We start from the raw sequence: 25,324 nt of genomic DNA, 5'->3' as shown, positions 1-25,324 counted from the left end.
TTTTTGAGACAGCGTTTCGCTCTGTCGCCCAGGCTGGAGTATAGTGCTGCAATCATGATTCCCTGCAGCCTCCACCCCCTGGGCTCAAGTAACCCTCTCACCTCTCAGCCTCCTGAGTAGCTGGGACTGCAGGTGTGCACCACCACGCCTGGCTAGTTTTTGTGCTTTTTGTAGAGATGGGGTCTTGCCATGTTGCCCAGGCTGGTCCGGAACTCCTGGGCTGAAGTCATCTGCCCACCTTGGCCTCCCAAAGTGCTGAGATTACAGGCATGAGTCACTGCACCTGGCCTAGACTTTATTTTCAGGGCAGTTTTAGATTTACAGAAAAATCGAGCAGAAAGTAAAGAGAGTTCCCATATACCACCCACCCTCACAGTTTCTCCTATTTGTAATGTGTTACATTCGTGTAGGACATTTGTGACAAGCAATCAACCAATGCTGGTACCTTATTATTGACTGAAGTCCATCATTTCTTTAGGGCTCATGCTTGGTGTTGCACATTGTATGGGTTTGGACAAAGGTATCATGTCATGTATTCCCCATCACAGTATCTCACAGAATAGTTTTACTGCCTTAAAACCCTCTGTGCTCTGCTTATTCATCCCTCCCACCTCCTCAGCCCCAACTCCTGGCAACACTGATCTTTTTGCCATCTCCGTGATTTTGCCTTATCTAGAAAGTCATATAGCTGGAATCATACAGCATATAGCCTTTAGGGACTGGCTTCTTTCACTTAGCAATGAAGTTAGGCTTCTTCCATGAATTCGTGTGGCTTGACAGCTCATCTCTCTTCACTGCTGAGTGATATTCCTCCCTCTGGGTGTGCCAGAGTTTGTCTATCTATTCACCTACTAAAGGATATGTTGGTCGCTTCTAATTTCTGCCAATTAGAATAAAACTGCTGTAAACATCCATGTGCAGGTTTGAGTGTGGACATAAGTCTTCAGTTCATTTGGGTAAATACTTAGGAGCACAATTGCTGGATCATATGGTGACAGTATTTTTAATCCTGTAAGAATCCGCCACACCGTTTGCCAAAGTGGCTGTACCATTTTGCATTCCCACTAGGAACAAGTGAGAGTCCCCGGCACTCCACATCCTCATTGGCACAGCGTTGCCAGAGGTTTAACCATTTTGCACTCCCACTAGGAACAAGTGAGAGCTCCCGGCACTCCACATCCTCATTGGCACAGCGTTGCCAGAGGTTTAACCATTTTGCACTCCCACTAGGAACAAGTGAGAGCTCCCGGCACTCCGCATCCTCATTGGCACAGCGTTGCCAGAGGTTTAACCATTTTGCACTCCCACTAGGAACAAGTGAGAGCTCCCGGCACTCCGCATCCTCATTGGCACAGCGTTGCCAGAGGTTTAACCATTTTGCACTCCCACTAGGAACAAGTGAGAGCTCCCGGCACTCCGCATCCTCATTGGCACAGCGTTGCCAGAGGTTTAACCATTTTGCACTCCCACTAGGAACAAGTGAGAGCTCCCGGCACTCCGCATCCTCATTGGCACAGCGTTGCCAGAGGTTTAACCATTTTGCACTCCCACTAGGAACAAGTGAGAGCTCCCGGCACTCCGCATCCTCATTGGCACAGCGTTGCCAGAGGTTTAACCATTTTGCACTCCCACTAGGAACAAGTGAGAGCTCCCGGCACTCCGCATCCTCATTGGCACAGCGTTGCCAGAGGTTTAACCATTTTGCACTCCCACTAGGAACAAGTGAGAGCTCCCGGCACTCCGCATCCTCATTGGCACAGCGTTGCCAGAGGTTTAACCATTTTGCACTCCCACTAGGAACAAGTGAGAGCTCCCGGCACTCCGCATCCTCATTGGCACAGCGTTGCCAGAGGTTTAACCATTTTGCATTCCCACTAGGAACAAGTGAGAGTCCCCGGCACTCCACATCCTCATTGGCACAGCGTTGCCAGAGGTTTGGATTTTAGCCGCGTTATAGCCACATCATGTTATCTTGTCCTAATTTGCATTTCCCCAGGTCACGTGATGTGGAGCCTCTTTTCACAGGCTTATGTGCCATCTGTATATCTTTTTTGGTGAGGTATCTTGATCGTTTGCCCAGTTTTTTATTGGGTTGTTTCCTTATCTTTGAATTTTAAAAGTTATTTGTATGTTTTGGATCCAAGCCCTTTCCCAGATAGCTTTTTTTTTTTTTTTTTTTTTTGCAAATATTTTCTCCCAGTCTGTAGCCTGTCTTCTCATTTTTTAAAACTTTGCTCATTTTTTGTTTTGGGTGGAATCTCACTCTGTCACCCAGGCTGGAGTGCAGTGGTGTGATCTCAGCTCACCGTAACCTCTGCCTCATGGGTTCAAGCGATTCTCCTCCTACAGCCTCCCGAGTAGCTGGGACTACAGGTGCATGCCACGACACCCGGCTAATGTTTGGATTTTTAGTAGAGATGGGGTTTCTCCATGTTGGCCAGGCTGTTCTTGAACTCCTGACCTCAGGTGATCCACCCGCCTCCTCTTCCCAAAGTGCTGGGATTACAGGCGTGAGCCACCATGCACGGCCTAAACTTTGGTCATTTTGAAATTGTGTCATCTTTTTATTAATGAGTTGTGAGGCTTATTTATATTTTCCAGGTACAAGACCCTTATCAAATATATGATTTGCAAATATCTTCTCACATTCTTTGAGTTGTCTTTTTACTTTTCTTCGGTAGAGACAGGGTCTCGCTATGTTGCCCAGGCTGATCTGAAACTCCTGGGCTCAAGTGATCATCCCACTTTGGCCTCCAAAGTGCTAGGATTACAGGCATGAGCCACTGTGCCCTGCTGGCTTTTTTTTTTTTTTTAATTATTATTTATGGTATTCTTTGCATGACAGACATTTTTAATTTTTATGGAATCCGATTTCTCTATTTTTTCTCTTGTCACTTGTGCTTTTGGTGTCATATCTAAGAAGGCTGTGCAGACCATTCCACCTTAAATAATAAAATTCACACGTGTAAACTTTCATCCTTGCAGTCACATGTCTGATGCTCACTTTGCTTTCATTTTGAAGAAAATGAGCAAGTTGATCAGAGAGTGTGTGTTTGGAGTTCACCTCCCCTATTTATGTTTCTTTGTTTTTTTTTAAACAGAGCTTGTGCGGAGGCCTGGGCTAGGGGAGGGTACGCAGCTGAAAAGGAGGAGAGACAGCAGTGGGAGAGCAGGGAGCAGAAGAAGATCACAGACAGCATTGAAGCCTTGGCCATGATCAAGCGGCGGGCGGAGGAGAGGAAAAGACAGAGAGAGAGTCAAGAGAGAGGTATGCGCTGGGCCGAAGACAACAGCCCCAGAGTTCCTTTGAGATTAGGCGAGTCTAAGCTGTCAAACTCACTCTTTAATCTTGGGGATTTTTTTCTTTTTTTTTTTTTCAGACAGAGTCTCGCTCTGTCGCTGAGGTTGGAGTGCAGCAGCATGATCTTGGCTCACTGCAACTTCTGTCTCCCGGGTTCAAGCAATTCTTGTGCCTCAGCCTCCCCAGAGCTGGGATTACAGGCACGCACCACCATGCCTGGCTAATTTTTGTATTTTCAGTAGAGAAGGGATTTTGCCATGTTGTCCAGGCTCGTCTCGAACTCTTGGCTTCAAGTCATCTGCCTACCTTGGCTTACCAAAGTGCTGGGATTACAAGCATGAGTCACTGTGCCCAGCCTTGGATTTTCTTTTTTTCTTTCTTTCTTTTTTTTTTCTTTTGGTGGGGACCAGATCTTACTCAGTTGCCCAGGCTAGAGTGCAGTGGCACAATCTTGGCTCACTGCAACCTCCACCTCAAGTGATCCTCTCACCTCAGCTTCCTAAGTGGCTGGAACTGCAGGTGTGCACCACCATGCTTAGCTAATTAAATTTTTTTTTTTCCCCCGTAGAGATGGGGTCTCACTATGTTGCCCAGGCTGGTCTCAAACTCCTGGGCTCAAGTGCTCCACCCACCTTGGCCTCCCAAAGTGCTGGGATTATAGGCGTGAGCTGCTGCACCTGGCCAGGGATTTTATTAAATTCTGTGGGTCAGAAGCCCAAAATGGGTTTCACTAAGCTAAAATCGAGGTGTCTCAGGGTTATGCTCCTTCTGGGGGCCCCAGGGGAGAACCTGCTTCCTTGCCTTTCCCACCTCCTAGAGGCCGCCTGCGTTCCCTGGCTCGTGGTCCCTTCCTCCAACTTCCAGGTCAGCAGTGTGGCATCTTCCAGCCTCGTTCTGGCTCTGACACGCCTGCCTCCCTATTCTGAGGGCCCTTGTGATTCTTTTGAGCCTGCCTGGATAACCCAGGACAATTTCCTGATCTCAGGGTTCTAGATCCTAATCACATCTGCACAGTCCCTTTGTCCATGTAAGGTAACATATTCATAGCCTAAGATTAAGGTGTGAACATCTTTGGCTAATTTTTTTTTTTTTTTTTGTAAAGACAGGGCCTTGCTGTGTTGGCCAAACTGGTCTCAAACTCCTGGCCTTAACCAATCCTCCCACCTCAGCCTACCAGCGTGCTGGGATTATAGACGTGAGCCACCGCGCCTAGCCACATACACATTTTTATGTAAAAATGGCATAATTATGTTGCTTCCTGTCTAGTCTTTTGAATTAGCATACTATAACTATTCTCCATACAACAGATATTTTCTTACTACAGAGATTTTGTCTTTTCCCAGCTTTTCATTTTGAAATGTTAAAAATTTTCGGAAAAGCTGGAAGAATAGTCAAACATAGTTGTATGTCTGCATTTATTAATAGATTCTGCGGTTTTTCATAATTTGCTACATATATTTGCCACACACACACACAAACACACACACACACACTTTGCTTTTCCCCTGAACCATTTGAAGATAAAGGCAAACATCATAGCCTTTAAATCCCCAGTGCTTCAGCATGCATCTTCTAAGAACTTCTTGCGTTCTGTTTTCTTGATGGCTGTGACTTGTTCCATTAAAGGGCTATGCTCAGCAGCGCCTTCATGGGCATTTGGCTGCCGTCATTATCCACTGTAAACGACACTAATGAACATCCCTCAAGGATACTTCTTTTTTTTTTTTTTGAGACAGAGTCTCACTCTGTCACCCAGACTGGAATGCAGTGACTCACTGCAACCTCTGTCTCCTGGGTTCAAGCGCTTCTCCTGCCTTGGTCTCTCTAGTAGCTGGGATTATAGGCATGTGCCACCCTGCCCAGCTATTATTATTATTATTATTATTATTATTATTATTTTAGTAGAAACGAAGTTTCACCAGGTTTGCCAGGCTGGTCTTGAACTCCTGATGTCAAATGATCTGACTGCCTGGGCCTCCCAAAGTGCTGGGATTACAAACATGAGCTACCACGCCCAGCCCCTCGAAGAAACTTTTTAAACTGTGTTCCTTGTTATTTTTTTTTGGACACAGAGTCTCGCTCTGTCTCCCAGGCTGGAGTGCAGTGACACGATCTTGGCTCATTGCAGCCTCCACCTCCCAGGTTCAAGCGATTCTCCTGCCCCAACCTCTTGAGTAGCTGGGACTACAGGCGCGTGCCACCACGTCTGGCTAATTTTTTGTATTTTTAGTGGAGAGGGGGTTTCGTCATGTTGGCCAGCCTGGTTTTGAACTCCTGGCCTCAAGTGATCCACCCTCCTTGGCCTCCCAAAGTGCTGGGATTACAGGCGCGAGTCACTGTGCCGAGCCCCTCAAGGACACGTTTTTAAACTGTGTTCCTGACCTCTTTCCTGGTCTCAGAAGTTTGCTGTGAGCCCTTGAAGTATGCACGAACACCCTTGTCCTCCCGGGACACTCCCACATTCACCTTTGCATTTTCCGCCAGTAGGGGAGAGGACATCTTCAGATGATAGTGAGAACGTGTCTGCCAGTGAGGAAGGCAAGGAGGAGGCTCCCGGGGACAGAGAAACAAGGCAGAAGATGGAGCTATTTGTTAAGGAAAGCTTTGAGGCCAAGGACGAGCTCTGCCCGGAAAAGCCAAGTGGAGGAGAGAAGCTACCTATGGAGGTTAAAAGAGAGGATGGAGATCGAGAGCCAGAGAGAACCTTCCCAGCTGAGACTCCACCACCCCTGCCACCTGTGGAGGTTAAAAGAGAGGACCGAGATCAAGAGCCAGAGGGGACCCTCCCACTTGAGACCCCACTACTGCCGCCGCCTGTGGAGGTTAAAGGAGAGGACCGAGATCAAGAGCCAGAGGAGACTCTCCGAGCTGAGGCCCCACTACTGTTGCCACCTGTGGAGGTTAAAGGAGAGGATGGAGATCAAGAGCCAGAGGGGACCCTCCCAGTTGAGGCCCTGCCAGCGCTGCCTCTCGGAGCTGCCAGGGAAGGTAATGAGAGCAGAGAAACACACACAGACACACACGCCTCTCAGAGAGCCCCAGCCTTTGACTCAGGCCTCTGTGGGACCTGGGGCCTGAGTTTCACTTCTTCTGTGTTGCTGTTTCTAGAAGATAATGTACGCAAGTTGTCTTGTTATCTAGAACAGTGCTGCTCAACAGAAATGGAACAGGAGGCTGGGCGCGGTGGCTCACGCCTGTAATCCCAGCACTTTAGGAGGCCAAGGCGGGCGGATCATGAGGTCAGGGGATCGAGACCATCCTGGCCAACACGGTGAAACCCCGTCTCTACTAAAAATACAAAAAAGTTAGCTGAGTGTGGTGGTAGGCGCCTGTAGTCCCAGCTACTCGGGAGGCTGAGGCAGGAGAATGGCGTGAACCCAGGAGGCGGAGCTTGCAGTGAGCCGAGATCTGGCCACTGCACTCCAGCCTGGGCGACAAAGTGTGACTCCGTCTCAAAAAAAAAAAGAAAAAGAAAAAAGAAATGGAACAGGAGCCACTACTAGATTCTCTGGTAGCCCTATTTTAAAAAGTAAAAGGAACTTTGGGAAGCCAAGGCAGGAGGGTTGATAGAGGACAGGAGTTTCAGACCAGCCTCAGAAACATAGTGAGACCTCATCTCTACCAAAACTACAAAAATTAGCTGGGCATGGTGGTGTGCCCCTGTAGTCCCAGCTACTTGGGAGACTGAGGCAAGAGGATTGCTTGAGCCCCGGAGGTTGAGGCTGCAGTGAGCCAAGATTGCGCCACTGCACTCCATCCTGGGTGACAGAGTGAGACCCTCCCTCAAAAAATAAATAAATAAATAATTTAAAAATTAAAAAGAAACAGTAAAAGTATTAATGATATATTTGATTTAACCCAATATATAAAAAATACAATCATGTTAACATGGAATTAATATAAAAATTATCAATGAGATATTTTACTTTTTAAAAAAAATTAAGTCATCAAAACCCAGTATGTATTTGACATGGTTGAATGGTAACTTTTTAATGGTGAAAGGTGGGCCGTTCATCTCTGACATAAATGAAGCCCTGAGAGCAATGGAGGGATCAGAGTACAGGACCCAAGGATACAGCCTGCGAGGTGGCTCACTCATGTAATCCCAGCACTGTGGGAGGCCGAGGCGGGCAGATTGCTTGAGGCCAGGAGTTCGAGACCAGCCTGGCCAACATAGTGAGAAACCCCCTCCCCGCAACCCCCGAGCCTCTACAAAAAAAACCCCAATAAATTAGCTGAGCATGGTGATGACCACTTGTAGTCCCAACTACTTGGGAGGCTGAGGTGGGAGGGGGTAGGAGACGGGAGGTCGAGGCTGCAGTGAGCTGAAATCGCACCACTGCACTCCAGCCAGGGTGACAGAGTGAGACCCTGTCTCAAAAAAATAAAAATAAGTAAATAAAAAGGAAAAGTAGGGGCCTGGACGAGGAAGGGGCCCATCGCGATTCCACATTCCTCAGGCGATCTTGCAGTTATGAAATTGTACAAGCCCTGACCCTCGTGCAGCAGGAGGGGCGTGTGCCTGGCTGAGGGACAGGCCAGCGGTGGGATGTGAAGCCTGCCCCTCTGTCTCTGAGCTGGCATCACTTGTCGCCCCACAGTGGCTGCCGTTTCCAAGATTCCTGCGGCTGCTGCTTTGATTCCTGGATGGTGCTCTTCATCTCATGGGATTCGCCTCCAGGTTACAGAAAGGGGGAGCTGTGCCATTCTTTTCCCAGCAGACAGAAGCCTGTGGTGAGCTGCGGCCTCTGTCATGGAGGCTGGCCTTTGGGCTCTGAAGAGGGTTTTTGTCTTTTTTTTTTTTTCGAGATGGAGTCTCACTCTGTCACCCAGGCTGGAGTGCAATGGTGTGATATGGGCTCATTGCAACCTCCACCTCCTGGGTTCAAGCGATTCTCCTGCCTCAGCCTCCTGAGTAGCTGGGACTACAGGCGCCCGCCACCACACCTGGCTAATTTTTGCATTTTTAGTAGAAACGGGTTTTGCTATGTTGGCCAGGCTGGACTTGAACTTCTGACCTTGGGATCCGCCCACCTTGGCCTCCCAAAGTGCTGGGATTACAGGCATGAGCCACCGAGCCCAGACCTTGGGAGCCCTTCTTCACCGTGAGCTTGTCCATCTGCCCACTGTGTGTTAAACTAACTCCAAGACTTGTTGTTGCTCTTTAGAGGTGACTCCCCAGGCTGTGGCCACTGAGGGTGTATTTGTTACAGAACCTGATGGGACGAGAATGGAAGATTTAGAAACCGTTAGACTGGAGACAAAGGAGACATTCTGCATCGATGTACGTGAAGTATTTAATCTTGGAGATAAGTATCAGTTTTACTGTTAGTAAAATAGGTGATCAGATGCAAACTCTGGAGACCCTCGATACCCCAAGTGTGGTCCTTGGGCCGGCAGGACTGGCACTGCTGGGGCGCTGGTTAGAAATGCAGACTCCCAGGCCTCACCCAAGGCCCACTGATCAGAATCCAACTTCAATGCACTGCCCTAGGTGATTCGTGCACATGTGTGCTCAAGTTTGGGGAGCCCGGGCCCAAATCACTACCCTTGAACCATGTCTACCACACTCGATTCGTTTTTTGCTAAAGAAGCTACTTTGCTAAGCAGTTCTGACTAGTTGCCTTATCCAAATTGGTGGTGAGAGTTACATTGTATCATCAGAGTTACATTGCATCATTATACATTGTATCTTTTTCCTCCTCCTCGGACACCACCCAGCAGGTAGCTCAGGCTCTCACTGGCGTTCTGGCTCATGGAGGTGTGATGGTTCAGTGTCCCATTCCCTTGAGTGAATGTTTGATCGCAGCCTTGCCTGTCACTCTTCCCTGAAGCTCTTCCCATTTTGATGACAGTCCCAAATGCTTAGGCCCACAAGAACGGTACCATGGGAATTCACACATTGTGTCACAACCCCCCAAGAACTGTCCTTTGATGGGGCAGGAATAGGAGAGGCATTTCTGGGCACTTCTGACCTCATACCTTGGAGAGGTGGCCCCCTCCCTACTTCCTTGTTAAACTCCTAAACTGGTGTTTCTAATGTCCAAACTTCAGAACTTCACATGACCCAGTAAGAGTTAAAAGTGATCACGGTCAGAAATCATAGTGGGTTTCTAGTTTTCTGGAGCTACATAAAAAAAGAAACAAAGGCCAGGTGTGGTGGCTCACACCTGTAATCCCAGCACTTTGGGAGGCCAAGGTGGGTGGATCACATGAAGTCAGGAGTCAGCCTGGCCAACATGGTGAAACCCCATCTCTACTAAAAATACAAAAAAAAAAAAAAAAAAAATTAGCTGGGCATGGTGGCAGGTGCCTGTAATCCCAGCTACTTTGGAGGCTGAGGCAGGAGAACTGCTTGAACCCAGGAGGTGGAGGTTGCAGTGATCCAAGATCTCACTACTGCACTCCAGCCTGGGCGACAGAGCAAGACTCTGTCTCAAAAAAAAAAAGAAAGAAAAGAAAAAGAAAGAAACATAATTGGGCAATTTCTCTCTCACATTTGGGAACTGACCATATAGATAACTACAACACTAATAGCTAATATTAGCTGGTTTCTTATTATATGCGTGACACCATTCTAAGTATGACTTGTATTGATTGATGTAACCCTTCCTACAACTCTAAGTGGTACATACTATTATCATCCCAATTTCCCAGATGAGGAAAATGAGAAACAGAGAGGTTAGGCAACTTGCCCAAAGCCACACAGCTAGAAAATGGTGGTGGGGGAGTAACAACCCAGGCAGCGTGGCTCCAGTTCATGCATCCAACCACGCACTATGCTGCCTCCCCAGCCATGCACTGGTTTTTATGGACAAAGACACCAAACACCCACAATACAAGAAAGTCCTACCAGTTTTGGAGAGATACAAAATATATTACTTTTATACCACCGAGAGTTTTTGGACTAGTTTGTACAGAGGTGCATTTGGTTTGGGTCCCATTATTTCCCCCAAGATGAACGGACTGTGTCTCTTAATAAAGAAACAGAAAAAAGATGTGGAAATTCTTTAAATATGTCACACATTGCAAGTTCCCTTTCTTTTATTAGATCCAGACACCTGAAGTGGCAACGCTTGCTTTGTTTGTGCCTAGAGTTTCTTTGGGTGGGGAACAGGCAGAGGAGTCACCCGAGTGATTTGAGTAACTGTAACTAAGGCTGGGTTGACTGTGTGTTTGCCTTTATCGTGCCTATCAGAACGTTGACGGCGCATGTGCCTCCCTGGTGATGTGCGGCTCACTTGCTCTTTCAGGACCTACCTGACTTAGAAGATGACGACGAAACAGGCAAATCTCTGGAAGACCAGGTTAAGGTCATTAGTCCATTTTCCCACAGTCAGCTTAATTCCACTTTCATTCTTGTCATTTACAGTCTCTCTCCAAAACTTGAAAGTAAAATGTTCCCTGTGCATAAAAGCATTGAATCCCCATATTCTCTTTTTTTCTTTTCTTTTCTTTTCTTTTTTTTTTTCAGGCAGAGTCTGGCTCTGTCGCCCAGGCTGGAGTGCAATAGCCTGTTCCTGGCTCACTGCAACCTCCACCTCCTGGGTTCAAGCAATTCTCCTGTCTCAGCCTCCCGTGTAGCTGGGATTACAGGCATGTGCCACCACGCCCAGCTAATTTTTGTAGTTTTAGTAGAGATGGGATTTCACCATGTTGGCCAGGCTGGTCTCGAACTCCTGACCTCAAGTGATCCACCTGCCTCAGCCTCCCAAAGTGCTGGGGTTACAGGTGTGAGCCACTGCACCCAGCCCACATCCCCCATATTTTCACCTTGCTGAAGGAAATGCCATTTGTTCTTGTTCAATTCTTTAACATTTTATGATTAACCCCTTGAGAATCTATTGCTGGTTTGTAACAGCTGAGCACAGTGCAGAGTTACCTGAAAGCACTTTCTGTCGTTAAGATGTAGTTCTATGTCCATCCTATGAATGTCTGTCTGAATATAGCTACAGGTAGAGGGAAAGAAATGAAAACAGGAGAGAGGAAAGAAAGGGGTGAGTCTGTGAGGCACGGTGGGGAATTCTCTCAGAGTGGCGTGACCCTCTGCCCAGAGGCCATGACTGAGATTACCAGGAGCCCATATGTGCCAGACCCGTACCCTGAGGGAGAAGGAGGCATCAGCCAACATCTCTGTGCGCGAGCTCAGTGGCAAAGAAAACAGACACAGTTATTGTGGGGGGGCTGCTGTCCAAGGAGCTAATTCTAGAGAGTCTGTGAGGGAAGCTGGGTTCAGGGGTGCGTCAAGCAGAGCCCAGGGCTCAGGGGTGTGCCCTCTCGGGTAGCAGGAGGGTGTGGAATAGCCAGTGGCTGGGGGAGCAGAGGCCGGAGAGAAGGGCATGGACATGAGCCGTGCCCAGGGAGTGGCCACCCCACCCCCAGGCCTAACTTTCAGAGTCCTGTGCTCCCTTGGGCCTTTCTTGGATGTGACAACAGAATAGTTTGTGACATTGGGTGAAAAAGCAGAACTGGCATGGTGCATTGTAGAGTGACTCTGTTGTGAAAACAGAAACTTGCAAACACATCTTTTCTTCTGTGAATAGAATATGTGCTTTCCGAAGATTGAGGTCATCTCGAACTTGAGTGATGACAGTGACCCTGAACTGGACTACACGTCACTCCCTGTGCTGGAAAACCTGCCCGCAGACACTCTGTCAAATATATTTGCCGTCTCTAAAGACACCTCAAAGGCGGCTCGGGCGCCCTTCACAGACATCTTTATAAAAGAAGCTAAGAGGGACTTGGAAGTCCGAAAACAAGACACTGAGTCCCCACGACCCCTGATCCAGGAGCTCAGCGATGAGGACCCCTCTGGCCAGCCACCAATGTCCCCCACCTGCCAAAGAGACGCTGCACCACTCACTTCCAGTGGAGACGGGGACAGCGACTTCCTTGCAGCCTCTTCTTCAGGTAAGAGCATGGGGCCGAGAGCACAGTGGAGATGGTGTTGGCTCCCCGGCCTGGGATGGGTGGGGCAGGGTAGTCACTCAGCCCTACCCCAAGCTTTCATGTTCCTGGAGGAGTCACCTAGGACAGAGCACACAGATCCTCTGAACGTCCCATTCCTGAGTTCACGGCTCTGAAGCTGCCACTTGCTGGTAGCCAGCTTGGGCCAGAAAGCTGCCGAGCCAGCCTGTTCTTGGGCAGCCAAGTCTGACTGTGTGTGAGGGTCACAAGGCACCTGTGGTCATGCAGATCTCCTGGGGCAGGGGCCTAAGGACCCTGCATTTCCACCCCCTCCTCACCATCCCTGGTCTCAGCTGTTCTAGACCAAGGCTTTTGGAGGGGACCACGGACACCACTGCTGGGGAATGTGGGGCAAGCGAGGTGACAGCGGCAGGAGGGCGTGGCTGCTCCACAGTGACCCAGGCCTGGGTGAATCACAGGCCAGTCCTACTGGCCTTCAAGGTGGGGAAGGCAAAGGGGCACCAGGCAGGGAAGGCGGCCAGAGGCCTGGCTGCAGAAGACCCAGAAAAACATGCTTAATGTACTGGGGCCTCCCCTCATGCTGCAGGCTGGCACATGTGCCTGGCAGATGTGGTTTGGGGGAACAGCTGGTTAGTGCTGAGGACAAGCAAGCTGGGCTGTTTTTTCATTCAGCACCTGCCTTCAGGTGCACCCCCAAATCAGGGGCTTTGTGGAGCCTGGACCATTCTACTCTCACCCAGCACGCATCGGTGGCCGGGCTTTTTTCTGAAGACAGCTGCCTGGCTGACTCCAGACTTGCAGGCAAGAAGCAGGGAGGGCTTGAGTGCATTTCCCGGGAACACTGAGTGGCCTTTTCTTTCACTCTAGGAACCAGCACAGACAAGAGAGGTGCAGTCTGAGCTGGAGCCCGTGGAGCCTCGGGTGGGGGCAGGCCTGGAGGACACTGAATAATTTTTGTTTTGTTTGAGACAGTCTCGCACTGTGGCCTAGGCTGGAGTGTAGTGATGTGCTCTCGGCTCACTGCAACTTCTGCCTCCTAGGTTCAAGCAATTCTCCTGCCTCAGCCTCTGAAGTAGCTAGGATTACAGTGTCACAACGCTGGCTAATTTTTGTATTTTTAGTAGAGACGGGGTTTCACCATGTTGACCAGGCTGGTCTTGAACTCCTGACCTCAGGTGATCTGCCTGCCTCGGCCTCCCAAAGTGCTGGGATTACAGGTATGAGCCACCACGCCCAGTCAAGGACACTGAATTTGGCCTGGACTGAACCCCAAGGCTGCCCCCCTGTCCTTGGAGTTACAGTGACAGGGAGAAAGCACAGGTCACCCTTCCTTCCACAGTGCCGACTGAGAGCGCCACCACACCCTCAGAGACGTGTGTCGGAGTTGCCCAGCCCAGCTCTGCCCACGTGGGACCTCACTGCATTCCCAGCACCGAAAGCATCATGGTTCCCCCCGGTTATATGTAGCATAAATGGTTTAATTATAAATGTCTCCTTTAGGCATGATAAACATTTTAATACCCACGCGAGTTAATGTGTGATTGGGCTATCTCCTATTTGTGTGAGTCACATGCAATTCCTTTCACCAGCCACCCTGAAAAAAGACCTTTCTCTTACTGTGTCATGAGAAACCAGACAGACCCCAGGTCCCTGCAAAATCTCCAGTGGGCCTTTTCCCCACAGGAAAGCAGAATCTTCCACTGCAGCTAGAGAAACTCAGAGGATAAGGGACTTGATGCTTTAGACATCAAAATAAGAAGGGGAGAGAGGAAAGAAAGGGGGGAGTCTGTGAGGCACAACAGAATTCTCCCAAAGTGTTATGACCATGATCCTCTCCTCAGAGGCCACTATCGAGAGCCCACAGGTGCCAGACCCACGTCCCGAGGGAGAAGGAACATCAGCCATCATCTCTGTGCGTGAGCTCAGTGTCAGGTAGTTACTGCGGCGGGATGCTGTCCAGCCTAAAAAATGTGACCATTCCAGTTCATCTTCAGCTGACAAGTTTATTTAATCCCTGAACCTGGATCCAAGGCATCTCCCTGTACAAAACATCAGACCGTGGCAGAGACCGACAAAGCAACCCAAAACAGCAGCTGCCGACGGCCGCTGTGCCCACCTCAGCAGTAGCTCTGTGGGGGCCTCACTCCACCCTCACCAAACACAAGGAGGAGCCAGCGCTACTGCCCCATTTCACCAGACAGGAAGGCACGAGAACTGAGAGACCTGCCTGAGGCCCCCACAACTGCAGGGCAGCGGAGCCCTGTCTCCCAGCACAGACTAGACTCCCAGCAACACAGGCCCGCCAGCACCTCCAGCCTGCCTTTTGGGATGATCCTCAGGCGAATATACAAAATACAGAGGAAACTATTATATTTTGTTGCCTTATCCCTTCAACTTGGCTCCACCTTGCTTGGCTCATCATCACAGTGGCCTCCAGAAGGTGGCGAGATCTGCCTTTTTTTTTTTTTTTTTGAGAGAGTCTCGCTCTGTGGCCCAGGCTAGAGTGCAGTGGCCAGATCTCGGCTCAGTGCAAGCTCCGCCTCCCGGGTTCACGCCATTCTCCTGTCTCAGCCTCCCGAGTAGCTGGGACTACAGGGGCCCGCCAGGTCGCCCGGCTAATTTTTTGTATCTTTTAGTAGAGACGGGGTTTCACCGTGTTAGCCAGGATAGTCTCGATCTCCTGACCTCATGATCCGCCCGTCTCGGCCTCCCAAAGTGCTGGGATTACAGGCTTGAGCCACTGCGCCCGGCGAGCTCTGCTTCTTAAGTTTCAACTGTAGAAGGCACATTTGGTCCCGGAGGAAGGATGAGGGGCTCTCTGGGGCTTGAGGGCAGCCCACCTTGTGTCCTCAGAAGCCCATTCGAGGCTTCTTCCGGGGGCGCTGAGAGCCAGAGAGGACGGGTGTGTGCTGCTGGGAGCGGGTGGTCCAGACGCTGGAGGCCTGGGAGGAGGGGGCTGTGGCGGCACATCCTGGGGTGCCCCTTTGGGGTGGCAGCTTAGTCATGTAGTCACGGAGCATCTGCCGCCGCTCTGCGGGGACGCCCTGGGCACATGCATCCGGAGTCAGCTCCTGGGAGGGTGGGGTCACAGGGGGCTGGGGCAGAGCATTAGCAGGTGGCCACTCAGGGCTGTGAGGGGGGCTGGTGTCCTCTGAGGGGTCCACATGGCCACTGAGCGAAAAGGTGCTGGACAGCTGGGTCCGGCGCTTGGGCCGCCTGGGCTGTCTCCCGGGCCCTGAGGTCCTGCCCTGCTGCCTCTCCCACCAGGCAGCCCCTCGGCCTGCCCAGGCTTCCCCCAGGCGCTCACTGAGCTTGTCCTCCGGGCCTGACTCGGGTGCAGGGGGTGGCTCTGCCGCAGGGAGGGAGCCCAGGTCTCTCTGCAGCAGGAGCCGCCCTTGGGCCATGGCCTTGCGGAGCACGTCCGGCCGCTGCCCTTCCTCTTCCCGCCGCAGCTCTATGCTACCCAGCAGCTGGCGGTGGGTGAAGGTGGGTGCTGTCCACACAGGAGGAGCTAGGGGCACTTTTAGCAGGGCCTTCAGCCACTGGCTACAGCCAGCAGTGTCTTGGGAGGTCCAGGAAGCAGTGGGGGCATGACAGTCAGACTCGGTGTCACCGCGAGGCCTGGAGTCTCTGCGGTGGTCGGAGTCCGCCTGGGGGCGGAGCTGCTGGTAGAAGACATCCCCCGCCGCGGAGAGCTGGAAGAGCACCAGGCCTGGTGTGGGCGCCGAGGGCAAGGGTGGGACGACGGCGGCCAGACCTGGTGATGGGAATGACAATGACCTCCAGGGCCTAGCGGGGGGAGGGGTGTTTTCCACCGCGCCCCCCAAGCTCACTCCCCTGCCCCAGCACACACCTATGGTTGGTGCTTTCAGGCGCTCCTGCAGCCGCCACTGGATCTTAGGCTCCAGCAGAGGAAATGCAGGAAGGGAGTCGGTCCTGGAAGGAAGAGACTGGGGGGGGCCTGCCAGGCGGGGCACCGACGCCCCTTCTCCTGAGGAAGGACAGACAGCTGAGGCCCCATCTAGGCCCCGACAGCCCCATCTCCCACATGCCGCCCACCCTGGCCTAGACCCTCACCAGCCAGGTGCAGCAGTTGCAGCTGCCCACCCTGGCCTCCGAGGAGCAGGGGCTGCACGCAGCCGGGTCGGGGCGGAGGCAGCAGTCGGGCCAGCAGGAGTGGGGAGGGGAGGCCATGGTTCCACTTCAGCATCGGCACCAGGGGGAGGCGCTCGTCCACTAGGTAGAGAGAGAACTGGGGCCCGAGAAAGAAGGGGGATGTGGCCGAACCTGGGAGCTGAGCTGTGTAGTGGCCCTCCAGGCCCCATGTGGCTCTCCGGGTGAGTACAGAGCCCTGAAGGGCAGCAGCATCTCCCATCAGCCTCCAAGTGCCTCTCAGACTGTACCTGCCAGCCCTGAACAGGAGGTGCTTCCCGAGTGGGTGGCACCTTCACCAATTCTGACCAACAGCCAGGTAGAGAGACAGAACAAGTGGGAAAGGTGTGCTCAGAAGAGGTGTGGGGGAGCCTTGCCAGCAGAAACCTGCCTGGCCTTCCGGCAGCCACCCCCAAACTCTCCTGACCCCAGAGCCTATGCTTGAGGCATGCCTACAAACGTCCCCAGGAGGGCGAGGGGAGGACGGACCTGCTCCCTCAGAGCCCCTGCCTCCTGCACAGCAGAAACTGTCCAGCTCTGCACGGAAGCCCCACCCTGAGGCTCCTCCTCCCCCTGTTCCACCCCTGGCTGTATCTTGAAGCCCTTACTAAGGGGAGGCCCTGGCAGAGCTTCCCCACCTGCCTGTTAGCACTGGCTGTAGGATCCACTGCGTGTTTGGGCCACAGATTCATCCAGGGTTGAGTCTGGTTTGCTGGGTGGTTGTCTGGGCCCAGCAGAGCCGCTGGTAAGCAGCAGCCTCTAGTGACCATCTGAGACAGAGCAGAGGTGGAGCGGGGCGGTGTTGTGTGCCACTCACCTGGGTACAGACGAGATGGAGAGTAGGGGGTAGGCATTCAGAGCTGGAGTGCCCCAGGTACTGGGTGAGCAGGACACGTTCCCCTTTCTGGCACGAAGCCTCTGCCCCCACACGAAAAAGTAACAGACCACAGCCCGGCGGGCCCTGGAAGAGAAACACAGGGTCAGCCCTCCCCGGTCCCAGGCCCATGACACCATCCTCGCCCAGGCCGCAGCCAGCCTGGGACTCACTGCCCTGCGGCTGCTCCCGCAGTCAGGGCAGATCTCCTGCCGCCACCGCATACCTGAGTGTCAACCATCTTCACTCCAGTGCGGTCACCCACAGTCAGCACCCGAGGGTGGGCGGTGAAGTCTGCCCAACGCCAGGAAGAGGAGTCCCGGAACACAAGGGTCTCGGGGTCCTTGTAGACTTGCTGCAGCCTTGGGGAGATGGGCAAGCCATGGGTAGGGGGGACAGGCTGATGTGGAAGGCAATCAAGGGTCGCGACATGCTGAACAGGGAGTGACAGGCCAGAGTTGTTACGGTGGGGGGTTACATGGGAAGCAGCAATACCCATCCTCAGGGCTCCACAGGCAGACGGCTCCTGAGCGGCTGCAGATGGCCAGCTCCCCGGGCAGGTGAGGGCTACGGGGCAGGAACGTATTCACATCAGGCTGCTTGCCCCTGCCCCCAGCCCCTCCTCACTGACCAGACTGACTCCCCCTCACCTGAGGCTGATCCCTGTGGCCCCCTTCTCCACCTGCATTGCCTGCAGAAGGGTTGGCTGCCACTGTTTACCAAACTTCCACACGGCACAGTGGTAGTCAGAGCGGACGGCCAGCAGAGCTGAGGAGGGATGGAAAGGGTCAGGGGTCAGGGGTCAGGCAGCAGGTCAGCCAGTGAGGGAGGAACGTGTGTAAGGGCCTTACTTTCTCCCTGGACAGTGCATGTCACCACCTGCCGGACAGGTCCCTGGAGTTGGATGCGTCCAGGGTTCCCAAGGAATTGGGGACTGTCACCTGGGCTCAGAACAACCTCTTGGAAATCTGGGCCTCTCACTAAGGATCAGTGCACGAGCTGTGGCCACTGCAAGCCCCACATTCCTGCCCTTCCCTGGACCATGCCAAGAGCACCTCCTCCACCAGACGGGAGCCCGCTGGGATCTCCTGTCTCGAAAGAAAGGATACGCAGCCTGTCCAGGGCGCCTCCAGCAGGGTAGACCAGCTGCCCAAACTGGGGTGTCCTTCCAGGCACCCAGGCCAGCGCACCCCCAGTGCAGGCCTCGTCCAGAAGCAGCTGCTCCCACCGCAGCACCAGCTCCTCGTGCAGCAGCTCTGCCAAGTGGCTCGCCACCGATGTGCCCAGGATGGGGCCCCCAAGGATAGAGAAGCGGCGCTGTCGGTTGCTGAGGTAAGCCCAGGGACACCTGGGGACCAGAGAACAGCAGGAGGATCACTCAGTGGCACTCAGGGGAGGACAGGTCCCATCCCAAGGAGGCCAAGTGCAGTGGACACATTTCTTATTCACCTAGAATTTCTTCCTTTGGGAAACCACCCCATCCTGTTCCCATGCCCTGGAAGCAATCATGTGACCCAGACCTGGCCATCAACAATATTCCATTGCCCTTGCCACAGTGACTGGTTCACAGACGAGTGTGAGACCCAAGCCAAGCCAACCAAACTCCTTTCTGGGACTTCTGGTGCCTCAGAAAGGACACTGGCTCTTTCCTTAGATCATAAACCATCTTGCTGCTATCTACAGACAGCCTGTCTAGGAACTGTGCAGGAAGAGGCAAGTGGATGACAGAGTAAAGACAGACACAGCTCTAAGAATATTATTCAAACACCTGGATGCAGCCATGCCTGAAGTCCACAAATTTAAATCTGCTTTCCCCTGAGATGATTTGGAGTTGGAAGTCTGCTATAAGAAAGTACAGCTCAGACTGCATGGAACAGGGGGAAGTGTGTATGACAGAAACCTGGATGTGCGTCCTAGCACCTCCTATATCCCCACCACCAGCTACGTCTATCCATCTCCTCCTTTCTCATTAGCCACTTGCCCCCAGGGCTGGTGTCCACCGAGGTCCTGGAGCAGCTTCTTCACACTGACCACTGTCGTCTTCTTAGTGCGGCTCTGCATGGAAAGGCCTCGTCAAGCTCACACACCCTCAAGTTCACCCCTGAAGGACAGCAGGGAGTCCCTACCCCTGGTGTCATGGGCCACTCACCCCTGCTCCCTCCAGCTTGAAATTCTCCAGCATCAGCTTCCCCAGGGGTGCAAAGGCTACGTCTCCATGATCCCAGAGGAACCGGCTGATCTGGGGAGAGGAGAAGGCCAGGTCACTAAGCATAGTCTCCAGGCTACGCAGCACTGTCCCCCGTGGGCCCACTCACCTGCTCAGTCACATCCAGCACGACTCGGGGTCGCCTCCGATACCGGTACCCTCCGCGGAAAAGCAGGTCCCGGGCAGTCAGGCCAGGGTCCCAGGGATCTGAGAAGGAGGTTACGGAAAGGGATGGGGCGGGCACAGGAGTGCAGCCAGATGCCCTGGGCGACTGGAGGCATCCAAGGGCCCCGAGCGAGCACAGGCTTAGCAGGGAGAGGAAGGTCTCAGGAGTGGGAGCCGCGGGAAGAATAGGTGGAGCGGTGTGGAATGAGCCCGGAGGAATGAGACCCTCACCGATGATGGAAGGCAGCATGGGGAGAGGCCCAGGGGTCGCCGGCTCCCACAGCAGGTCCTTGGTCACATGCAGTGCCCCGTTCTGAAGGGAAGACAATCACAATGACAGTATCATGACGAGTGCCTTCCCCGGGCCAGGCTCTGTGCAGGCATTCATCTTTTATCAACTCATCCAATCCTCACAACAATTCTGCGAAGTTGGGATGACTGGCATTGTCACACTACCACCTGCCCCAGATGACAGAGCTGGTAAAGAGAATAGCTGGGATGTGAACCCAGGCAGCCTGACCCCAGAGTTCATGTTTCTGACCTCCGCCTGTGCTGGCTTTCAAAGAAGGAAGCCCCTCATGCCACCAGTGGCTGGTCCGCATCCCACTTAACCTCACTTCCATTCAGGAGACCTTGCAGTCACTCTGGGAGCCCAGCAGGCAGTTCCACCTCCCTTTGCTGGGCTGGCCTGAGATGTTTCAGCTCAAATGACACAGATCTAGCAAACCAGACTCCTAGAGGAGCCCCAATTTGATGTCAGACCTTCCCTCATAAGGAGGCCATGCCTGACCCCTGTCCCCCAAGCCCCACTCACTCTCTGTCTTTTATTTGCTCATCCATTTGCCTCTGCCAGGCTTCATTCCTAGACAGGGTGTTTCCAAGGGGAACTAGGGGGCTGAGGATTCTAAGCAAAGGGCCAGTGTCCCTCCAGAGGCACCAGAAACCCTGGCAGGTCTCTCCTCCCCTCTCCCAATCCTACTATGCTGTTTCGGCATCCTTCTGGTTTCATTCCAAGCTCAGATCACATTTTGTAAACACCTTATCCATTGGATAAAGTTCACTTGTTTATTCTCGCTCAACTCAGCTCTCCGTTCCAGGAAGGAAGGGGTCAACCGACTGATTCAGGCAGCATTTCCAGGGTCTCATATGGCATCCGGCATAGTAGGGGCATCCGTCTAGGGATGGCAGGGTAGCCCACGTACCCCAGAGGAGGTGGCACAGCCTGTGTCTCAGCAGACTTGTGTGAATGCCACCCCACTCTGTGGCCTTTCAACTGGTATGAATGTGAGATAGGGGACCCAGGAAGGGTTGCCCCTGGAGCTGCCAGGGCCCCTGCCTCTATCCTCACCTGTGAGTTCTGGGGCTGGGTCTCTGGCAGAGTCAGCGCATGTTGCCAGCTGCACATGAAAGAGAGGTCTGGGATGTCGCTCAGACCAAGGGGTCCAGTCATAAACAACGCGGGGCAGAGGGAGTGGGGGAAGTCCATCCCGGAAATAAGGACCAGGCACCACACTGGCCACCTCGAGAGACTGGAAGCTGGTAAGGGGCGCCAGGGTTCCTGAGGAGAGAAAAGTGCACGATGGGAAGCATATGCTCTTTGAGGAAGCAGATAACAAAATATATGTAGCCCAATACCAAGCAGTAATGAGAACTGTATTAAAGCAAACCACCCGTCCAGGAGAAGGGGATCTGGTAATGGGCTGAGGGCATGGTTTCAGCAAAGCCAGCCAGGAAAAGCCTCGTTGAGAAGGTGGCATTTGAGCACAGCCTGAACCCAGTGAAGGACAGAACCACGTGCATAACTGGGGAGAGGGTTCCAGGCAAAATGATCAACAACTGTGAAAATCCTAGAGCAGCGAAGTGTGTGAGAAACGAGGCAGCCAGAGTGAGCGAGGTGAGAGCGGTAGAGATGGAGTCAGACAGACGGCAAGGGGCAGCCTCTCTCACAGCTCGAAACCTCATCATACATTTACAGACTACACCCCCAAGACGCTCGAGTTACTCCAGCATCTGCATCTCAGCATTGTCTTCCTACTGTTAAGCACAGTGCCTCCCAGAAAATGCACTATGGGTTGAATAAAAATAAATTTCTATCACAAGGGGCTAGGCGCAGTGGCTCATGCTGGTAATCCTAGCACTTTGGGAGGCCAAGGCGGGTGGATCACTTGAGGTCGGGAGTTCGAGACTGGCCTGACCAACATGGAGAAACTTGGTCTCTACTAAAAATACAAAATTAGCCGGGCGTGGTGACGCATGCCTGTAATCCCAGTTACTCGGGAGGCTGAGGCAGGAGACTTCCTTGAAGCCGGGAGGCGGAGGTTGCAGTGAGCTGAGATCGCGCCATTGTACTGCAGCCTGGGCAACAAGAGCGAAACTCCATCTCGAGAAAAAAAAAATTATATCACAAGGCTTTGGTAAATACAGTCCTCTAGAAGTATAAGCAGCCATAGCATCCCTCCTTTTTAATTAACAAAAATAACAGGGGCAAAAATAACAGCAGCTCTCACTGACCAAGCGCCAGCATCTATCTGCCAGGCACAAGCTAAATGCTGCACTCTTCTACCGCAGCCCCTGTTACGGAGTTCAGGAAACCAAGGCTCAGCAAGAACTTTAGTTCAACAACTCTTAGCTGCCACATCCAAGACTTGATTCCCATCCGATTCAGAGGCAGAGCTCTGAACCACTGCTCTCGCATGCACCGAAATGCAAAAGCTAGCATTAGAGTCTCGCTAAACACAAATCTTTTCCCTTTGGCCGAGTGCGGTGGCTCCCGCCTGTAATTCCCGCACTTGGGGAGGCCAAGGCGGGTGGATCACCTGAGGCCAGAAGTTTGCGACCAGCCCGGCCAATATAGTAAAACCTTGTCTCTACTAAAAATACAAAAATTAGCAGGGCGTGGTGGTGCACACCTGTAATCGCAGCTACTGAGGAGGCTGAGGCACGAGAATCGCTTGAATCTGGGAGGTAGAGGTTGCAGTGAGCCGGGACCATGCCACAGCACTCCAGTCTGGGTGACAGAACAAGACTCTATCTCAAAAATAAAATAGAAACAAAAGTATTTTTTCTTGGAACCGCATAGCCTGAAACGATCGTAGGCAGGCGGAGAGGGCTGGTGGAGCGCACGACCCCACAAAAGCCCTCAGACAAGGCAGCCTCGACTTCCCCGGCCGGCTTCCCGCCCTCGCTGCGGGCTCTCCAGGCCCCTTTAGACCTCCAAGACTACAGGACTCAGTCGGGTCCGCACTAACGACAGGCCGGGGACTGCGAAACGTGAGCCAGCTGCGGGGACTGGGAATTGGGGGATTCCCTCCCCGCCTACATCTGCGCGGGTCCACTCCTCTCGAACATGCCCAGTCCGCGCGGAGGGGCGCATGCACTTACGTGACCCCGGTCTCGTCGTGGTCGTCTGGAAAATGGGCTTCGGCGTGATGCTCGCCGGACCCTGACACCACGAGGGAAATCTCAAGTAGAACCCCAGCTTTGGCACTCAGGATGGGTCAGCCCCGCCGCAGCTACTCACGGTCTTCCGGTTTGGACCGGAAGTGCCTCCTGGTGAGGCAGGAAGTCCCACCTCCCCGCCGGGCCTCTTAGGGTCCTGGCGCGCCCCCTCCCGGGAGGAGAGGGAACGGGCGTGCAGGCGGCGCGCGGGCAGCGGAAATAAAGCTCCCTCGAGTTCCAATAGTGGAGGCCGGGTGGACTTAGGTTCGAATCCCACATCTGCTTCACCAATTTCCTCAGAGTTGTATTAAATTAATCATTTAATGAACTCTCACGGAGCACCTACTATAAGCCGGACACTGTATTAGTCAGTAGGTATCCTACTGATTGTCCTTAAATCCCAAGAAGCGGGCTTCACAAATAAGGGTACAAATACCTCCTGAGAGTGAGGCTTTTCCAGGGGTAGTCATGCAGGGAGAGCTTTAGGCAGTGGTCCTCAAACTCTAGCTAGTGTGCGTCAGCAGTAGCACCTGGGGGGCTTGTTAAAACACAGTCTCCAATTCGGTGAGTCTGGGGTGGGGCCTGATAATTTGCCTAAGTTCCCAGGTGATGCTGATACTGCGTATCTGGGGCCCATGCTTTAAGAACCACTGTCCAGTCATAAACCTTACCATTATCCTAACATAGTAGTTCTCAAACTTGAGTGAGCCTTAGAACCACCTGGGGGAAGTTTGCTAGGCTCCGCCCTACCTCTGCCCCCCGAGCTACTGATTCAGTAGGTCTGGGATGTGGCCCAAGAGTCTGCATTTCTAGCAAGTTCCCAGATGATGCTGGTCCAGGGGCCATACTTTGAGAACGGTTGCTTTAAATAATCAATTTCCAAATTCTCAGCTGTCATCTATACCTTTATTTGTTTATTTTTTTGAGATGGAGGCTAGAGTGCAGAGGCGCGACCTTGGCTCACTGCAACCTCCGCCTCCTGGGTTCAAGCAGTTCTCCTGCCTCAGCTTCCCGAGTGGCTGGGATTACAGGCCTGCGCCAGCATGCTTGGCTAATTTTTGTATTTTTAGTAGAGATGGGGTTTCACCATGTTGGTCAGGCTGGTCGAACTCCTGACCTCAAGTGATCCTCCTGCCGAAGCCTCCCAAAGTGCTGGGATTACAGGATGAGCCACCGTGCCTGGCCTATATGTTTTTTTTTCTGGAAGTTTTTACCTGGACTAAAAGTGTCAGCAGGGCTGTGTTCCTTTTGGGAGGTTCTAAGGAAGAGTCCACTGTGTTGCCTTTTCTGGCTTCGGGAAGCTGCCTGTGTTCCTTGGCTCATGACCCCTTTCCATCTTCGAAGCCAGCAATGCCAGCTGGATTCTTCTCATGAGGCCATCTCTCTAGTTTTGACTCTTCTGTCTCCCTCTTTCCCATGTAAGGACCCATGTGATTATAGTGGGCCCACCCAGGTAATCCAGGATAATCTTCCTATTTATTTTTTTGAGACAGGGTCTCACTCCATTGCCCAGGCTAGGGTGCAGTGGTACCATCATGGCTCACTGCAGCCTCAATTTCCCAGGCTCAGATGATTTTCCCACCTCAGTCTCTCGAGTAGCTGGGATTACAGGCACGTGCCACTATGCCTGGCTAATTTTTTTTTTTTTTTTTTTTTTTGAGACAAGAGTTTCACTCTGTCACCCAGGCTGGACTACAGTGGTGCGATCTTGGCTCACTGCAACCTCCGTCTTCCAGGTTCAAACGATTCTCCTGCCTCAGCCTTCTGGGTAGCTGGGACGACAGGTGCCCACCACCACACCCAGCTAATTTTTCTATTTTTAGTAGAGACAGAGTTTCACTATATTGGCCAGGCTGGTCTTGAACTCCTGGCCATTTGATCCACCCACCTTGGCTTCCCAAAGTGCTGGGATTACACACGTGAGCCACTGCGCCCAGCCTAATTTTGTAGTTTTGTTGAGATGGGATTTCATCATGTTGCCCAGGCTGGTCTTGAACTCCTGGGCTCACATTACCCTCCCACCTCGGCTTACCAAAGTGCTGGGGTTACAGGCATGAGCCCTATTTTAAAGTCAGCTGATTAGCAACCTTACTTCCACCTGCAACCTTAATGCCTCCTTGCCAAATAATATACTCATAGGTTCTGGGGATTAGGCTGTAGGCATCTTTGGGGGAACCATTATTTTGCCTACCACACTAATATTCTATATTACCCTTATAAAACACCTATCCAGCTTTGGCACTGGGAGGCCAATTCCAGT

The 25,324-nt window shown here is 52.5% G+C and overlaps 2 protein-coding genes across 4 annotated transcripts in view; one reads left to right on the top strand and one right to left on the bottom strand.

Annotated features, from left to right (window-relative positions):
- Nucleotides 1-14,053, top strand: part of DNAAF1 (dynein axonemal assembly factor 1) — a 33,071-nt gene extending 19,018 nt beyond the window's left edge. The window contains 7 exon segments of the mRNA XM_017860893.1: nucleotides 3,102-3,268; nucleotides 5,789-6,289; nucleotides 8,470-8,585; nucleotides 10,555-10,608; nucleotides 11,845-12,211; nucleotides 13,569-13,623; nucleotides 13,625-14,053. Coding sequence (XP_017716382.1) covers nucleotides 3,102-3,268; nucleotides 5,789-6,289; nucleotides 8,470-8,585; nucleotides 10,555-10,608; nucleotides 11,845-12,211; nucleotides 13,569-13,623; nucleotides 13,625-13,763 — 1,399 coding nt within the window. The 3' untranslated portion in view covers nucleotides 13,764-14,053.
- Nucleotides 14,054-14,905: 852 nt separating this feature from the next.
- On the bottom strand, nucleotides 14,906-23,177 carry TAF1C (TATA-box binding protein associated factor, RNA polymerase I subunit C). Of its 3 annotated transcripts, none has more exons than XM_017860866.1 (15): nucleotides 23,008-23,177; nucleotides 20,975-21,184; nucleotides 19,858-19,939; nucleotides 19,571-19,668; nucleotides 19,405-19,494; nucleotides 19,237-19,310; nucleotides 18,365-18,603; nucleotides 18,107-18,223; nucleotides 17,906-18,023; nucleotides 17,751-17,822; nucleotides 17,482-17,617; nucleotides 17,199-17,342; nucleotides 16,307-16,481; nucleotides 16,083-16,220; nucleotides 14,906-15,986 (listed from the first exon to the last, which is right to left on the bottom strand). In XM_017860866.1, exons 2-15 carry the CDS (start codon nucleotides 21,110-21,112, stop codon nucleotides 15,079-15,081), a joined length of 2,529 nt encoding a protein of 842 aa, XP_017716355.1. In that variant the 5' UTR covers nucleotides 21,113-21,184; nucleotides 23,008-23,177; the 3' UTR covers nucleotides 14,906-15,078. The 3 variants fall into 3 exon arrangements, with proteins under 3 accessions (XP_017716355.1, XP_017716364.1, XP_017716370.1); XM_017860875.1 differs by having other exon boundaries at nucleotides 16,083-16,217; XM_017860881.1 differs by lacking the exon at nucleotides 18,107-18,223 and having other exon boundaries at nucleotides 18,446-18,603.
- Between the last annotated feature and the right edge of the window lie 2,147 nt (nucleotides 23,178-25,324).

This window comes from Rhinopithecus bieti, unplaced genomic scaffold (genome assembly GCF_001698545.2).
Source record: "Rhinopithecus bieti isolate Rb0 unplaced genomic scaffold, ASM169854v2 scaffold_1618, whole genome shotgun sequence".
NCBI lineage: Eukaryota > Metazoa > Chordata > Mammalia > Primates > Cercopithecidae > Rhinopithecus > Rhinopithecus bieti.
The sequence above is the reverse complement of the archived record's forward strand: the minus strand, read 5'-3'. Positions and strand labels throughout refer to the sequence as shown.

What these genes read in the sequence shown, in the direction of transcription:
- TAF1C (XM_017860866.1), bottom strand. Translation starts at nt 21,112, where the DNA reads ATGGACTTCCCCCACTCCCTCTGCCCCGCGTTGTTTATGACTGGACCC. An exon ending in CCCAGCCCCAGAACTCACAG is followed by an intron (nt 19,940 to 20,974) that starts GTGAGGATAGAG and finishes TCTTCCCTTCAG; the next exon opens with AACGGGGCACTGCATGTGAC. An exon ending in TCCATCTCGTCTGTACCCAG is followed by an intron (nt 16,482 to 17,198) that starts GTGAGTGGCACA and finishes CTCGGGCCCCAG; the next exon opens with TTCTCTCTCTACCTAGTGGA.